This window comes from Mobula birostris, chromosome 3, assembly GCF_030028105.1.
Source record: "Mobula birostris isolate sMobBir1 chromosome 3, sMobBir1.hap1, whole genome shotgun sequence".
In the NCBI taxonomy this organism is placed as follows: domain Eukaryota; kingdom Metazoa; phylum Chordata; class Chondrichthyes; order Myliobatiformes; family Myliobatidae; genus Mobula; species Mobula birostris.
Genome location: NC_092372.1, coordinates 117,790,372 through 117,809,393, shown reverse-complemented (window position 1 = coordinate 117,809,393; position 19,022 = coordinate 117,790,372). Strand labels below are relative to the sequence as shown.

The window sequence follows — 19,022 nt, the reverse complement described above, 5'->3', positions numbered from 1 at the left end:
CAACACAAACAGCAACAACAACAGAACAACACAAACAGCAACAACAACAGAACAACAAAAACAGTAACAACAACAACAGAACAACACAAACAGCAGCAACAATAGAACAACACAAACAGCAACAACAACAGAGCAACAGAAACAGTAACAACAACAGAAACAAACAGCAACAACAGAACAACACAAACAGCAACAACAGAACAACACAATCAGCAACAACAGGACACAAACAGCAACAATAACAGAGCTACACAAACAGCAACAACAGAACAACACAAACAGCAACAACAACAGAACAACAAAAACAGTAACAACAACAACAGAACAACACAAACAGCAGCAACAATAGAACAACACAAACAGCAACAACAACAGAGCAACAGAAACAGTAACAACAACAGAAACAAACAGCAACAACAGAACAACACAAACAGCAACAACAGAACAACACAAACAGCAACAATAACAGAACAACACAATCAGCAACAACAGAACAACACAAACAGCAACAATTACAGAACAACACACACAGCAACAACAGAACAACACAAACAGCAACAACAACAGAACAACATAAACAGCAACAACAGAACAACACAATCAGCAACAACAGAACACAAACAGCAACAATAACAGAACACAAACAGCAACAACAGAACAACACAAAGAGCAACAACAACAGATCAACACTAACAGCAAAAACAACAGAACAACACAAACAGCAACAACAACTGAACAACACAAACAGCAACAATAACAGAGCAACACAAACAGCAACAACAGAACAACACAAACAGCAACAACAACAGAACAACACAAACAGCAACAACAACAGAACAACAAAAACAGTAACAACAACAGAACAACACAAACAGCAGCAACAATAGAACAACACAAACAGCAACAACAACAGAGCAACAGAAACAGTAACAACAACAGACACAAACAGCAACAACAGAACAACACAAACAGCAACAACAGAACAACACAAACAGCAACAATAACAGAACAACACAATCAGCAACAACAGAACACAAACAGCAACAATAACAGAACACAAACAGCAACAACAGAACAACACAAAGAGCAACAACAACAGATCAACACTAACAGCAAAAACAACAGAACAACACAAACAGCAACAACAACTGAACAACACAAACAGCAATAACAACAGAACAACACTAACAGCAAAAACAACAGAACAACACAAACAGCAACAACAACAGAACAACACAAACAGCAACAACAACAGAACAACACAAACAGCAACAACAACAGAACAACAATGACCGAGAGTACAAAAAAGAATAACACAAGTGGCAGGAGCAACAACAGAACAAAGCAATAGAAACCCCTCACACACACAGGCCTCTAACCCCATGACAGGCTGTCTCCGGTCCTCCAGTCCTTCGCCCTGGACTCTCAAACTTGGAAACTCCTCCAGTTTCAGCCTGGACTTGCCTTTCATTTCCAGACTGAACTTGCTCTGGGCTTTGACCTTCAGCTTTGCCCTTTGGACTTTGCTGATCTCTGAATATCGATACCAGGACTTGCTGATGATGAGTTTGACCTCCTGGCCTTGACCCCACCACTCGCTGATGATGTCTGACTTTTGGGCCTTGACCAACCCAACTGCCGGGATTGTTGACCTTGACTGTGGAGTGCCTCAGGCCCCAACCTCTGGACTAGCAGGGCTCTCTGATCCTGCTGGCCTGGGAGGGATCACCAGACCTCATGACTCCTAGCCATATGGACCTCCAAATCAGGATTCAGTGGCCTGGGGATTACTGGTCCCATCCGTGGCAATCAATCCAACCTGGCCTCTGGATCACTGATCTTCAACCTTGGAATGTTCCAATCTTGGCTCCAAATATAGGTTCCTGCCCCTGAACCCTAGCCTGACCCCTAATCCTAACTTGTTCCCCCAAACCATTACTATAATTAGGTCCCCATCACGCTCGGTGCCATCTTGACTGTAAGCTTATAGCATAACCAATATTTCAGCTGGATCCCGGCAAGTGTGGCGCTGCTACTTACAGTTTAGCTTCACATATAGATCTGCAGGAGATGTACCGCTGCACCTGAGATTGGTTGATACCATAGATGGCTGTCCACATAAAACTCCCTCCAACCACAATTGTCCAGAAAGTGTGGCGTCTCAATGGGTCTGGGTCAAAGCTGTGGAGGGACAAGGTTACTGTGGTGAGAAGCTATTATTTGGGTTTGTTTTAGACAAGAGATGCTCAAATCTGGCTTATATTGGGGGACATAGAGTCAAAAAGGACTACATTGACTATGATACATCAATTTACGCTAATACAGCATCAATCCCATCTTTTACTTCCTCCATTTTGTTCTTAAATGCCCCTAGAACCCACCATGCACCTGAAGGAGGGCCAATTGAATGCATAAACAGCTGACAAACATACCAACCTACATGTTGGGATGTGCGTACGAGCCAGAACACACAGCGGAAACCAACATGGTCACAGTATGAAAGTGCAGACAACAGATGGCACGGTTGCATAGTGGTGAGCACAGGACCAGCACCAACTGACCTGGGTTCAATTCCCGCCACTGTCTGTATGTTCTCCCCGAGACCAAGCAGATTTCCTCCAGGGACTCTAGTCTCCTCCCACAGTCCAAAGGCATACCAGTTGGTAGGTTAATTGGTCATTAAGCCTGAGATTAGGCCGGAATGAAAATTGGGGAATTGTTACTGGCATGGCTTGAAGGGCATATCCTGTGCTGTGTTGCAATAAATGAATAAATGAATGTATAAATAAATGGATAAAACACTGGAGGGCAGGATTTAACCCAGGTCACTGGAGCTGTGTGTAATTTGTTCTACTTGCTGTACCACTGGCCAGCCCAGGGAGCCTTTCAGACTGAAATCATTGCCACCACTTCCATCTTCTTAAGAGATCGCTTACCATGAACTCTGTCTGTGAAATGCTAATGTCCTCACCACTGTCTCCACCCGACCCAGGTCCCAAAGTCCTCTTTGACCATTCAACCACAGGATTCTATCAGTGCTCCCTCCAGGGTTTTACAACATAGAACATAGAACATACAGCACAGTACAGGCCCTTCGGCACACAATGTTGTGCCGACCCTCAAACCCTGCCTCCCATATAAGCCCCCACCTTAAATTCCTCCATATAGTAGTGTCTTAAACTTCACTAGTGTATCTGCCTCCACCACTGACTCAGGCAGTGCATTCTACGCACCAACCACTCTCTGAGTAAAAAAACCTTCCTCTAATATCCCCCTTGAACTTCCCACCCCTTACCTTAAAGCCATGTCCTCTTGTATTGAGCAGTGGTGCCCCGGGGAAGAGGCGCTGGCTATCCACTCTATCTATCCCTCTTATTATCTTGTACACCTCTATCATGTCTCCTCTCATCCTCCTTCTCTCCAAAGAGTAAAGCCATAGCTCCCTTAATCTCTGATCATAATCCATACTCTCTAAACCAGGCAGCATTCTCATAAATCTCCTCTGTACCCTTTCCAATGCTTCCACATCCTTCCTATAGTGAGGCGACCAGAACTGGACACAGGTACTCCAAGTGCGGCCTAACCAGTTTTCAAGAGCTGCATCATTACATCATGACTCTTAAACTCTATCCCTCGACTTATGAAAGCTAACACTCCATAAGCTTTCTTAACTATCCTATCCACTTGTGAGGCAACTTTCAGGGATCTGTGGACATGTACCCCCAGATCCCTCTGCTCCTCCACACTGCCAAGTATCCTGTCATTTACTTTGTACTCTGCCTTGGAGTTTGTCCTTCCAAAGTGTACCACCTCACACTTCTCCGGGTTGAACTCCATCTGCCACTTCTCAGCCCATTTCTGCATCCTATCAATGTCTCTCTGCAATCTTTGACAATCCTCTACACTATCTACAACACCACCAACCTTTGTGTCGTCTGCAAACTTGCCAACCCACCCTTCTACCCCCACATCCAGGTCGTTAATAAAAATCACAAAAAGTAGAGGACCCAGAACAGATCCTTGTGGGACACCACTAGTCACAATCCTCCAATCTGAATGTACTCCCTCCACCACCACCCTCTGCCTTCTGCAGACAAGCCAATCCTGAATCCACCTGGCCAAACTTCCCTGGATCCCATGCCTTCTAACTTTCTGAATAAGCCTACCGTGTGGAATCTTGTCAAATGCCTTACTAAAATCTATATAGATCACATCCACTGCACTACCCTCATCTATATGCCTGGTCACCTCCTCAAAGAACTCTATCAGGCTTGTTAGACACGATCTGCCCTTCACAAAGCTATGCTGACTGTCCCTGATCAGACCATGATTCTCTAAATGCCCAGAGATCCTCTCTGGTTTTCTCTCTGATCCATCTGCATCTTCAAGGTTTTAATCAACCTCCCCTCCAGGACTTCAACTAACCCCTCCCTCTTTGAAAATAGTCTTGTTGATTAAGGTGGTGATTTAGTTCCAGTAAGCACCCTGTCCCTCGCTCAGTGAACTGACTCCCAAGTGAACAAAATGCCTGAGTTAATCTTTGTAAATTTTCTGGCCCTCTCCCTTGATTTTCTGGTTCAGGAACCTACATTCCCATTTTTGGGAAATGTGTGCCTGTACTCCAGCCCCTCATACATCTGAGGGATGTAGGTGTGGGCATTGTGTATCCCCAACTCCTTCACACCCACGTGGATCAAGGTTATAGAATTTTTCTCTCTCCTTCAAGGCAAGTGGAGCCATACATCAATTTTCTGTCTGTCTGTACTGTTTGTGTTGTGTGCTTTATTATGGGTAATGGTAATTGGCGTGTTGTAGAAGCAAGTGAGTATAATTACATATTCACACTTTGTCCTAGTTAGTTAGCTTGCTTTAGTTGATATGGATTGTTATGTTGTTATTGACCGCTAATTACTCTTATTTTGATTATTTTATTTTGATAGTTTTTTTATCATTACAAGATCGTTCCTCTTCACTGGTTTCATAATAGATGATTGAACGTACTTTCTTTTGACTAGGAACTCAGTTACTTGAAAGGATGTCATACAGTGTTGAGTTCCTCACTCAGTCGCTAAGCAGTTTTGATTTGCTTTTCAACAGCAAGTCAAAGCTATTCCAAAGATCCCTCCTTTCCTGCTGTCTTATTCTTCAACTCCCAAAGATAAATAGTAGGACCTTACTCCCAGAAGTTGAGTCTCCCTCCATGATATGAAATGTTCCAGATACGTCCAAATCCTCCTTGGAGAACCGAACCTCGGATTATTACAGCCATGAAGCCAGCAATCATGATCAACATCTGGAACACATCAGTCCAAACCACAGCTTTCAGGCCACCCTGTTAACACAAGATATAGTCAGTATCTGCTGAATCAGGAAGCTGAGAAAAGAGGACATGTCGGTCTACTAATCACAAGTATAAAGCACACAGTCAGTTTGTATCTCTACAGAGAAACACTTACATTTCATTGCATGTCCATGTTCCTTTAATATCCATGGCTTATTACAATAGCACGGCTTTCCTATTCCTGTAACTTTCCATCCAAACCAAAGAAAATAAATTGTGGATGGTGTGATTTAGCCAGAGGTGAAGTTTTGCCGAGTGAATTGTACGTCACACCCGTGCAGGAGCATGGTAGAATCTGGGGCAGGAAGAGGTTTTTATGTTTATTTGTTTTTTAATTGAGTTAGAGAGTGGAACAGGCTTTTCCAGCCCTTCGAGCGTGCTGCCTAGCAACCCCCGATTTAATCCTAGCCTAGTCAAGGGACAATTTACATTGACCCATTAACCTATTAACTGGTCAGCTTTGGACTGTGGGAGGAAAGCAGAGTGATCTGGAGGAAACTCACGCGATCACAGGGAGAACGTACAAGCTCTTTACAGTCAGTGGCAGGAATTGAACCCGGGTCGCTGGTACTGTAAAGCATTGTGTGACCACTGTGCTACCATGTCAGTGATGGGAACGTGGGGAGAATTAAATGGATTTGGGTAGGATTAGTGTAAAATGTTGTTTAACGTTTAGAAGGGGATGAACATCTGGAATTCCCTGCCCCAGTGAGTGATGGGGAATTAACTTATGAAATGCAGTAAATGTGAACGACGGGATGAGCACCATGAATCGGACACAGAGGGGCAAGTGAGGGCTGGGCAGAGCAGCTATGATCCTATTGAACGTTGCAGCAAGTTTGAAGGGCCGAATGGCCTGCTTGTAATTTCTAACTGATGCATGATGGAAAATATCCTGTCTGGGTGCATAATGCCTCAGTATGGTAACTGATCTGAGTGTGACTGAAGGAAAAACAGAGATGTGGACACAGGTCAGCTCATCATGTAAACCGTCCACGGACTCTGTCTACATATCTTGCTCCCTGGCATAGCAACTGACATAATCAAAGACTCCCCACGTTCTCTCTGCTCCCTGCTCTCATTGTGCAGGAGATACAAATGCCTGATAGCATATACTGTACCACCAAGCTAACAAAATTTCTACCTCATTGTTAAAGGACCATTAAATGGTTTCCCAGAATGATGAAATGAACTCCTGACCTCCCAGTCTCCCTCGTTATGATCTTGCTTTCATTGTTTACTGCACTTTCTCTGTAGCGCCTAAACTTTATTCCACATTGTTATTGTTTTACCTTGTTCTACCAGAATGTACTGTGCAATGTTTTGATCTGCACGCAAAGCAAACTTATCTCTGTATCTCGCTACTTGTGGAATCATAAGCCAATGTCAATTCTTTTGAACTTGGGGTGCGGACCTGGTGGATATGTATCCCTCAGACACTGACTAACCTGCACTGCATGATGAACCTGCCCTGACTCACACCGTACTGCAGGCTCACACGTTATATGTGGTCCCAGTTAAAATGCTGATTACATTTTGAGTGCGCTCTTCCTGGTGCTTTATCACTTTTGATGTATAAACCTGCTGAACCATTCAAGTGCTAATCAGACAGAAGTGCAGGACACCCAACTTCGGAACTAAGGCAGTCTGGGTGAACTTTAGGAGAAGAAGCATGCTGTCTGCTTTATTGACAAGGCAGGTCACTTACTATTGGATGAGTGTGGGTTTGACTTCATGATCCCTGTACCACCAAGGAAAAACAGGGAAAACATATACTTTATACTTTATTGTCGCCAAACAATTGATACTAGAACGTACAATCATCACAGTGATATTTGATTCTGCACTTCCCTCTCCCTGGATTACAAATCGATAGTAAATATTAAAAATTTAAATTATAAATCATAAATAGAAAATAGAAAAATGGAAAGTAAGGTAGCGCAAAAAAACCGAGGCAGGTCTAGGTATTTGGAGGGTACGGCCCAGATCCGGGTCAGGATCCGTTCAGCAGTCTTATCACAGTTGGAAAGAAGCTGTTCCCAAATCTGGCCGTACGAGTCTTCAAGCTCCTGAACCTTCTCCCGGAGGGAAGAGGGACGAAAAGTGTGTTGGCTGGGTGGGTCGTGTCCTTGATTATCCTGGCAGCACTGCTCCGACAGCGTGCGGTGTAAAGTGAGTCCACGGATGGAAGATTGGTTTGTGTGATGTGCTGCGCCGTGTTCACGATCTTCTGCAGCTTCTTTCGGTCTTGGACAGGACAACTTCCATACCAGGTTGTGATGCACCCTAGAAGAATGCTTTCCACAGTGCATCTATAAAAATTAGTGAGGGTTTTAGGAGACAGGCTAAATTTCTTTAGTTTTCTCGTATCGGAGATGAACAGCTATGAACACCATCTCACTACTCCTCATGATCCCTGCATGGAAGGGCAGGGAAGACATATCGAAGGTGAACGGCCATGAACACTATCTCACTACCCATCTTTTGCTCTACTTATTTAGTTATTGTAACTTAGAGTAATTTTGATATCTTGAACTGTACAACAAACATCATGACATGTCAGGGATTGTAAACCTGATGTGAATTCTAACTAATGACAATCCCCACATCTGAATGAAGAGGTGACAAGAGAAATCACCTTTAGAAGTAAAGTTGCCTTCAGCCCCATCCCAAATTTGGAAACAGTATGGGAAGAAATTCCTGACCTCAGTCTCCCTGTAACTACTGCGACCTGTCAAACAATACCAAAAATAAACTAATACAGCCTTTAAAACCAATACAGCCTGACCTCAGTCTTCCTGTAACTACTGCGACCTGTCAAGCAACGCCAAAAGAAAACCAATACAGCCTGACCTCAGTCTCCCTGTAACTACTGCGACCTGTCAAACAATACCAAAAGGAAACTAATACAGCCTTTGAGCAAATGTAGTTAAGAGCTTCTGATGTATTTACCAATGCACAATGGAGACATACTCATCAAACACACCTCAAACATTAATCCAAATTAATCCACACCCTACATCTATACCACAAGCAACACACACAGAAAATGCTGGTGTACACAGCAGGCCAGGCAGCATCTATAGGAAGAGGTACAGTCGACGTCTCGGGCCAAGACATTTCGTCAGGACTGACAATACACAAACACAAACAGCCCTCACAAATGTCGTCTGTAACCAAGGTACACAGTTCAATCACCAGATTGCAATACCAATAAAACTGTCTTCAGATACGTCAAGGACAACAGCTTGGATAAGCTTGGCTGGTCTTTGGCACTGAAAGGGCCACCACCTGTTTGCTGGTTTGTTATTAACTGTCTACCCACCTGACACTGTAAAGACTTTGCTTCCACCACCCTTTGAGGAAGAGGGTTCCAAACACCCTCAACCTTTGGAAAGAGAAAAAAACCTCTCGATTCCTTTGTTCAATGGGAGCTCTGATAATGAACCTTAGCTTTGGATTCTCCCACAATAGGAAGCATTTTCACCACATTTATTTTGTGATGACATTTGTGAGGCCTGTTTGTACCTCTTCCTATAGATGCTGCCTAGCCTGCTGCATTCACCAGCATTTTTTGTGGGTGTTGCTTGAATTTCTAGCATCTGCAGATTTCCTCATGTTTGCATCTGTACCATAAGCCTAGCTAAGACAACCCTCATTCCCTCAGCCTCTATCAGCACTTCTTAACAATGCAAGAAATTCACTGTATACTTAGTCATAGCAATTGACTGGCAATTAAGTAGTTACAGCACTTCAGTATTAAATTTCCCTTTTGTCCACTTGGATGATATCAGCTGGAACAGTTGTCTTTGCAAACAGGTGGTGGCCCCTTCAGTGCCAAAGACCAGCCAAGCTTATCCAAGCTGTCGTACTTGACGTATCTGAAGATAGTTTTATTGTTATCACAATCTGGTGATTGAACTGTATGTACTTTGATTAGTAGGACATTAATGAGGCCTGTTTGTGTATTGTAAACAGTATTGGTTTTATTAAAGGAAAGATGTTAACATGTTGTAAAGGGTTCTTGAGATTAATACCTGGAATGTGCTGGTTCTCTGTGAGAAAGGATTCGACAAGCCAGCGGTTCAAAAAAGTGAGAGGAAGCTTGATTGAAACATGTGAGCTTCAGAGGTGCCTTGACAAAATAAATGTGGTGAAAATGCTTCCTCTTGTGCTGAGGTTCATTAGCAGAGCTCCCATTGAACAAAGGGATAGAGAGTTTTTTTTTTCTCTTTCCAAAGGTTGAGGGTGTTTGGAACCCTCTTCTTCAAAGGGTGGTGGAAGCAAAGTCTTTACAGTGTCAGGTGGATAGATAGTTAATAAGTAATCAGCTTATCCTGGATAGGTTTGTCAGATCAACCATGGTCCTATTGAATTTTGATATCAATTAGAAGGGCTGCAGGTACTCTGGGCCTAATTCACATGTTTGCACACTTTCAGGTCCTTGGCTGAGAAGCTAATTCTAGTGCTTACAGATGCCCTGCAGGAAGATCTGATTGCATCAGGGATTGTGGACTATTGCCACCTCTAAAGGTGGAAGTTGGAAGAGTATTGGCTGATTGGAGGATTTGACAGGCTCAGGGATTGAAAACTCCCAGTGGACCCTTGGTTATATTACAGTAACTTTTTCTTGAAGTTTTTCTGTAAAACTATAGCCATTTTTGGTTTTACCAGCAGATGCAAGGTAAAAACAGTTTTAATCACCATTGCTAAAAGAGAGAAGAAAATGTAATGAGACTCAGAAATGCCCACAGCATTCACTGTAACTAATGTTCGTTTGCTGTGTATGTGTGGGTATGCACATAACTTTGTAGGTTACTGATTTATAATCAAATGCAATAGTTTTAAAGTTTTTTGTTGTAATAATGCTAAATGCAATTAATGAGTTGACTGAACCTTGTTCTTATTCACAAATGCAAGATTTTTCCCCACTTCTGGTGCTGTTCAGAGAGCCTCCATGGGCTCAATGGACCAAAGGGCTTCCTTTGATATCACTAGAGGTTAGAGTGCATGAGAAATATTCAAAGGTAGCCGTTTCGTCTTCACTGTCTCAGGTGCATTCTAGTCATTCTCTTCTGGCACAAGGTCTTCTGTTTTGATGTTCTGGAGTCTGCCAGGTCTGTAACTGCATATTCATTATAAGCCAACGGTATTTGAGGTGGGTTAACTGTAATCATTGGATGGAAAACAATCATATTCCTGAGGACATTCTGTACAGTGGGTTGGTTCCCAGGTCACAACAAGCTGAACGACATGGAAGATGGCCTGTTTCAATATAGTCATGTTGGGGCAGCTGCTGCTGGTTGGGACTTCTAGAGGCTGATTGTTTGGGACAACATGGGAAGAAGTGAGGAGAAGCAGAATGCTCTGTTGATGCCATATGATGATCCAAAGAGGCCAACAAAATTCATACCAGCTCAAGAGAGGCATAGAGTTCCTGACATACCCAGAAGATGCTTAACATGGAGTTGATCGCCAGCATCAGCACAGCAGAAGGCTATGGCACACATCTGGGAGAAACATCTGTTAACATTTAAGCATCATTTACCTAGCTTCAACCAGCAGGGTTCTATCATTTACCAAGAAAATAGAAAACAAGGCAACAATCAGATAAGGGAGAGTCAAGAACAATTTTCAAACTGACAAAAATCAATGATAAAGCTACATGCAAAATTTCATTCACTGGGGAACAAAGATAAAGAAAGTTTGATGTAATGTGACTGGACACAGTTTCCCAAATATTGAATCATATAACATTGACAGCAACTGGGGAATCACTGCAAAGATTGCAGATCTTAGGATGTTGGTTCTGGGATGTTCAAATGCTCAAAATTCAAAGTAAATTTATTTTCAAAGTACATTTATGTGACCTTATATAATGATGAAGTTTGTTTTCTTGTGGGCATACTTAGTATATCCAAAAACCATGCCATAAGAGGGTCCAGAGAGGCCAACAAAATTCAAATAAAGACAACACCCAACAGGGCGAATAAAAAAAATGTACAAAAGACAACAAATTTTGCAAATACAAAAGAAAAAAGAAATAATAATGATAATAAATAAATAATCAATAAATGTTGAGAACGTAAGATGAAAAGACCTTGAAAGTGAGCCCATAGGTTGTGGAAACAGTTCAATAATATGACAAGTGAAGCTGAGTGAAGTTATCCCCTTTGGTTCACGAGCCTGATGGTTGAGGGGTAATAACTGTTCCTGTACCATCTTCCTGATGGCAGCAGCAAGAAGAGAGCATGACCTGGATGGTGGGGGTTCCTGAAGATGGTGCTCTGAAACACCAGAATGGTAATCCATGTGTTGAACCAGAACAGATGAGGGAGATCTTAAATAATTTTTTGGCATCCTTTCAATCTCCTCACTCAGGAGATGAACACAGAGTCTAGGCAGAGTGAGGCAAAGTGGCATCAACTTCATTGTCCCTGTGCAGATTACAGAGGAGGATGTGTTTGCTACCCTGAGGCAAATCAGGGTGGATAAATCCCCAGAGCTTGATAAGGTGTTCCCTCGGACCTTACAGGAGGCAAATGCAGAAATTTCTGGGACCAGGTGGAGATATTTAAATTATCCTTAGTGACAGAAGAGGTACCAGAGGATTGGAGAATAGTCAATGTTGTTCTGCTGTTTAAAAAAGGCTCCAAATATAAACCAGGAAGTTATAGGCCAGTGAATCTGACATCATTTCTGGGACAGTTACCAGAACGTGTCCTAAGGGACTGGTTATATAAGTATTTTGATAGACATGGACTGATTTAAGGATAGTCAGCATGGGTTCATGCATGGTAGACCATGTCTAACAAATCTTTCGAGTTTTTCCAGAGAGTTACCAGGGATGTGGGTGAAGGCAAGGCAGTGGATGTTGACTACATGGACTTTAGCAAGGCTATTGACAAGGTCCCACATTGGAAGGTTCAGTGGCTCAGCATTCAAGATGAAGTAGTAAATTGGTTTTGACATTGGCTTGATGGGAGAAGCCAGAGGGTGGTAGTAGATGATTGCCTCTCTGACTGGAAGCCTGTGACTAGTGGAGTGCCGCAGGGATCGGTGCCACGTCTGTTGTTGGTTGTCATCTCAGTCAACAATCTGGATGATAATGTAGTTAACTAGATCAGCAAATTTGTGGATGCATTAAGATTGGGGCTGTAGTGGATAGCAAGACAGGCTATCATGGCTTGCAGAGGGATCTGCATCAGCTGGAAAAAATGGGCTGAAAATGGCAGATGGAATTTAATGCAGACAAGTGTGAGGAGGACCTGAATCATAAGGAAGAATTGAAGAGGTTAGAACATAGAAGAGTAGAGGAAATTTGATAGTGGTATACAAAATTATGAGGGTTATAGATAGGGTTAATGTAAGCAGGCTTTTTGCACTGAGGTTGGGTGGGACTACAACCAGAGGTCATGGGTTAAGGGTGAAAGGTGAAAAGTGTAAGGGGAACATAAGGGGGAACTTCTTCACTCAGAGGATTGTTAGAGTATGGAATGAGCTGCCAGAACAATTGGTGCATGTGACCTTGATTTCAAAGTTTAAGAGAAGTTTAGATAGGTACATGGATGTTCGGATTATGGAGAGCTAAGGTCCTGGTGCAAATCGATGGGAGCAGGCGGTTTAAATGGTTTCAGTGTGGTCTAGATTGGCCAAAACATCATTTCCTGTGCTCTACTCTCCATGACTCTGAAAGGAAGTGCAATGTACAGACCTCAAAGATATGCAGTGATATCCTGTTACCTGCCACACACATCTGTATGACAGCTATGAGTGGTCGGCACAGTGAATTTGCATAGGCAGGTTATCTTTACACAGTTTGAGTATATCCATCTCTCTCTACTGCTCCTGTCTCCAAAAGTATTTGATAGTCCTCTCCCTACCCTTGAAAATCTTTGCAAACACTGACCACAGATCTTGCGTGAAGATTGCAATCCCGTTCAATCAATGATTGGTTTCACTTTCATAAGGCAGCAGAACATTGGTATTGTTTATTTCCCTACACTCCCCAGTTCAAATTGGCAAGTACCTCGTTCAGTATGTTCACAGGACTGGGGCTTCAATAAGCAGCTGCTCAGACCTGCTAAACCCCAGCGATATGCACGTGGCTGCATCACTGATCCGTAAGGAATTTAAATCAATCGTATTACCCACCCTAATCTCTCCAACACATTCTCAATTTACAGCCAAACCAATGCCTATCCCATCAGTACACTCCGGACACCTCTTCACTGTTACGAGTACAGATGTTAACACGCACTCATACACTGCCACTAACTCATCCTCAATAACACATCGATCAACATTCCACCAACAGAAAGATTCACTAAATATGCACATGACAAAAACATATCCACACCAATGCACACTTAGAAACATCACAAAAACATACTCACACCAATACACACTTAGAAACCTCACGAAAACATATCCACACCAATACACACTTAGAAACATCACAAAAACATATCCACACCAATACACACTTAGAAACATCACGAAAACATATCCACACCAATGCACACTTAGAAACATCACAAAAACATACTCACACCAATACACACTTAGAAACATCACGAAAACATATCCACACCAATACACACTTAGAAACATCACAAAAACATATCCACACCAATACACACTTAGAAACATCCCTTCGGCACTGGTTTTCATCCTTATAGATCCATGACGGATTTCAACCAAAGCAAACAGAGACGCATTTACACTTTTATATCAATATTTCTCCACAAACTCACATGCAGTATATCCTCACAAACGTGACATCATTAACGTACCTACCCTTTCTACAAACACACACCTCTACTAATTCAATATACTTTTAAATTTCCACCAGCATACCAGCTCTACTTGCACAACAATAGCAAGGGAAGTCAACTCATGGCATTACATACAACGATTGCCCATGGACACAAAAAAAAACACGTGTATCCCCCCACCCTTCTTCTCCAGCTTCATATGTCTAGGATGTATATAATTTTGGTCCAGCCAGCTCTGTGAGGTTGGGGTGCATCACCCACCCAAACCCCGGTCTGTATGAATAATGTTGTGTGATTTACTGCCCCCTGCAAGAAATAACAGATCGTTCACTGCAAACAATTAAAAAGTATATTTAAGAATGTTAATTTAAGCAAAAAGAGAAAAAAACACACACAAAAGGGCCCATTATTCTTAAAGAGTCAAATGTGCACTTAAGTTAGAGCTCATCTTGAACTTGTCTGTCACTCACGCGCTGGACCCTCAGTCTGTGTGAAAGCACACACCACATTCCAAATGTCACTTGAAATCCATCTTGAACAAACGGGTCTCCCACGGGAGTATTGGTTGTTTCTTCCTTCCTGAAGCCATTCATCTGCACCAAGCACCTTGTGCAACCGGGACGGCATCCTCAGCCATCTTTTCCCCCTCTCTCCTTCCAGCTCCCACCAACTAAGACAAAAACCCAGCATTCTCCAGAATCTTCTCCCAATTCCATCATCCCAAATGGCTGACAACACATTCCTAAGTTGAATAACAAGCCTGTTATGTCAGTTCAACCCCTAACAAGCTGAAAGCAGAATAGACTGCTCTTACAAAACTGCTAAAATGAAATACTTACATTACACATGCTTAATCTAGTAGGATTTAAACTTACCAAAGTACAGTAAAAGGTGCAGACAAGCCCAGTTGTAACAAGAACTCCCCAGAGATCCAATCCAGTTACTGATAAAAAGAAGAGGTGTTCCAATTTAGTGCAAGGAATGAATCTCTTTTTCTACAGTAATCTTTTCACTTTGCAAAATGAGATAGGTTAGAATGACCATAACCCCAGGAACAAACGGTAACATTGGAGACAATGAAAGAAATATCAGAGAGGAAGCAAGCAGAAGAATGGGGTGTTACGTACCCCGTAACTGGGTTGCCAAACCAGCAGAAATGGATCACTCAGTTGGAGTCTGGATTACTAGAACTAAGAAAGTTTTATTAAAGAAACAAGCAACACAGTCATCGAAAGGATAATAAATGCAACAGTTCAGCAATGATAACCACACATGTGCACAGAATTAAGATAACAGCATCAATCAAGCTCTATCGTTGTCTAGGGGTAAATGACCAATTTCAAAGTGACACAAAAGTCCAGTTCGATTTAATAGTTCAGTTCGCAGTAATCGCTGCCATGGCGATGGACAACGTGGGGGGGAGAGAGAGAGAGAGAGAACGAGAATGACTGATCATTCAGAAACGGCTTCCACTCACAGACCGGCGATATTTTCCCACAAGCAACTTTCGGGCGGGTCGTTTGTGATGTCACCTGAGGTCACCGACTGTGACCCCTCCTCCAGATGCGGTCGATCCTCTGCAGTGAATCCGGCACCCAAGCGAGGGTGGACACACACCTGGTTCCCGCTGATCGTACCTTTCCACCCTGTGCGTTTAAGGTCCGGTACTGACCACCGACTCGTGAGAGGCGCACCGCTTCCAGGGTCTCGTTACCTCGGGTGTCGTGTGTCCTGCCTTAGCGAACCTGTCCCTTTTTATCCCCCTGCTGGGGTATCGCCTGTCCATCATTTCAAACAGTTCAGGGTTCAAAGGGGGAGCCACTCCAGACAGCTCTCTCTCCCGTCCCTTCATTACACATCTCCAGATGCTGCTTCCTTGTTCCTTATCTCTCCTTCCCCTGAGGGCAGGTGGCAGACCAACTGCTGATGCCACTGATGCTAACCCAGGCCAGCAAACATCTTAATTTTATGTGTATTCTCGTCACACTTCCCCCCTTTAAGGATTTTTACCGGGAGGTAAAAATTACAAACATGAATACATTATTTGATACACACACAAATATACATCTTTATCAGCTATTTGGCTAATACAGAGAATTTGAAGTTGTCAACACCTTGACTGACAGTCAGCGATCACATTTTCTGTTCCTTTTATATGTGTTATTAATAATCCCTTAGACCAGGCTCCAACTCAGCAAACTTCATAGTGGCCAAAAACACTGATGAATTGCGATCAATGTAACCTCTCATTTGGTTTTGTCCCGGACCACAATAACAAGGGTCGTCCCACTCAGTTTTCTCTCGCAAGGGCTTAGTAGGAGGGGGAGGGGTAGTGACCGCAGAGTTATTGCAAAACTTCCTACAGTACCCCACCATCTCCCAGAGCCTTCTGAGGGCCCTCTTGTCTGTCGGGGTTGGGAGATCAGTGATAGCCTGCACTGTAGCTTGCATCACTGCCAGCTGCCCCTGTGTCACCACAATTCCCAGGTAAGTGACCCTCGTGTGGCCGAATTCATTTTCTTCAAGGTTCACTATCAAGCTGGCTTCAGACAGCCGTATTAAATTGCCAATACACACCTCTGTGTTCGTCAGCCCTTTAGTCACTGAATTACTCATTATATATGGATGTTGTTTGCTAGGCTGGCCTATTATAACAGACATCACCCAACGTCTCAGTTCTTTGCATCGCCTCGGGACAATCAACCACACGGGTGCGAGTTGTTTAATTACTCCTACAGAGTCGCTTTGTTCAGGGATTAAGGGAGAGACCTTATCAGTAGACCTGGCCAAAACAATAGCCTTCTCCCATCTGATCGATCCCATACTAATCTTTTCAAAATGGTTTTTTTCTCTTATCAGGGGGCCCCTAGCTTCATTGATTTCCACGCTAACACCGACTAGGTTTGTTAGCATATCAAAAGCCTGTGACCGTCTCAGTTCGCGTCGGTCATGATCAATAACATCCTTCCCCCTGGGCAGCCGGTAAACCTCTTTCATGATTCCACCAACTGTTTCCTCCAGCACCGCAAAATGTCCACCGGGGGGTACCTTGTGGGCCAGGTTAAAAACCTCATCCCCATAACTCTTTTGCACCACCCCCCACTCCTCATCTGCGGGTACTGTACTTGATTTCCCTTTTCTCCTTAGCACTTCCTCCTCCGCACAATAGCCTACTAGTTCCCTTGTTAAAGCTGTGTCAGAGAGAGCTGTCTCTGCCAAAACCATCAGCCCCTCGTCTTGCTCCCGCATCTGCACAAATTCTTTCCTGGCTACTGCTACGTCTGTCCCAGCTCCCTCACTATCTCTTGTCTCACTACACTCCTTCTTTTCATTTTCTACCCCCGTCTCGTACAAGGTTGGCAGAAACGTCTCAGCTAAATTTACCACCGCAGCCTCATGATGAACCTGTGAGTCCATGGGCGGGGCCTCACTGCTGGCAGGCCGACCTGTCAATCTCACAGCTGGGAACACGATTCCCCCGGCAAGGTCATTACCGAGCAAGACTTCCACGCCTTTCATCGGTAATTCGGACCTCACCCTGATCGTGACTAGTCCAGAGACCAGGTTGCTTTGTAAGTGTATCTGGTGCAAAGGGACTGACTCTGTCCCTTCCCCAACACCTTTGACCTTGACCTCCCCAGTCTGGGTCTCTGAGCTAAACTCTAATACACTCTTCAGTATTAGTGACTGACACGCTCCCGTGTCTCTCCAGATCCGCACTGGAACTGGTTTTAACCCCTCCTTCACCGACACCAATCCGGCCGAGATAAACCTCTCGCGCCCTTCCTGAACTTTGACAGACCTGTCCTTCCCTAGTGGTTCGCTTAACAGCTCGATACAGCCATTCAAAATTTCCGCTTTTCCTTTCCCCGTCTCCTTCCTTGGGGCAAAGCACCTGGACGCAAAGTGTCCGGCTTTCCCACAATTATAACAGACGACCCCAGGGGACTTCCTACCAGACTGCTACCTTATCCTTTTCACTAGTCCCCGGCTTACTTTCTGACTTTTCCGACGGACTCTCCCCGCCATCCTGACTACCCTTCTGGTAGCCTTTACTCGGGGAAAACTTCATTTTATGCGTCAACGCATACTCATCCGCTAACTTAGCAGTTGCGGCTAACGTGGCTGCCTCTTTCTCATCGAGGTAGGGTCTCATACCCTCAGGGACACAACCTTTAAACTGCTCAATCAGGATCAGCTGTAGCAGTCTGTCATAATCCCCCTCTACCCCCTTCGAGGCGCACCAACGCTCACAATATGTCTGCATCTCACGGGCAAACTCCAAATACGTGCGGTCCCACTGCTTCCTCGCATTCCGGAACCTCTGCCGGTATGCCTCCGGGACCAACTCATAAATCCTGAGGATGGCCTCTTTCACCACCTCATACCTCTGGGCATCTTCCATGGACAAAGCGGAGTAAGCTTCTTGGGCTTTCCCTTTCAGTACACTCTGAAGTAACACAGCCCACTTATCCCTCGGCCAGTCCTGACTTATAGCCACTTTTTCAAAATGGAGGAAGTACCGATCCACGTCGGTATCGTCAAATGGGGGAACCAGCCTAACCTCCTGGGTTGCCCGGAACCCTCCACCTTGGTTCAGCACGAGCCCCTGCTCTGCCCTTAACCTTAACTTCTCCAATTCGAATTCCCTTTCCCTCTGTTTCTCCTCTCTCTCCAACTGTCAGTCCCTCTCTTTCTCTTCTTACTCCAACTGTCTCTCTCTCTTTCCCTTCTCTCTCCAACTGTCTCTCTCTCTCTTCTCTCTCCAACTGTCTCTCTCTCTCTTGTCTTTCTACCTCTTTCTCTTTCTCCTGCCTTTCTAACTGCTTCTCTTCGTGTTCTAACTGCCGTACCCGGAACTTGTGCTCGAGTCTCAGTTTTTCAAGCTGCACCTGTACCGCGTC

General features: G+C 44.0%; 1 protein-coding gene across 1 annotated transcript in view; it reads right to left on the bottom strand.

Moving 5' to 3' along the window:
• Nucleotides 1–19,022, bottom strand: part of slc5a8l (solute carrier family 5 member 8, like) — a 73,545-nt gene that overhangs the window by 28,715 nt on the left and 25,808 nt on the right. The window contains exons 4-6 of the mRNA XM_072251943.1: nt 14,994–15,061; nt 5,178–5,332; nt 2,041–2,181 (exon numbers count right to left, since the gene is read on the bottom strand). Coding sequence (XP_072108044.1) covers nt 2,041–2,181; nt 5,178–5,332; nt 14,994–15,061 — 364 coding nt within the window. The remainder of the gene's footprint in view (nt 1–2,040; nt 2,182–5,177; nt 5,333–14,993; nt 15,062–19,022) is intronic.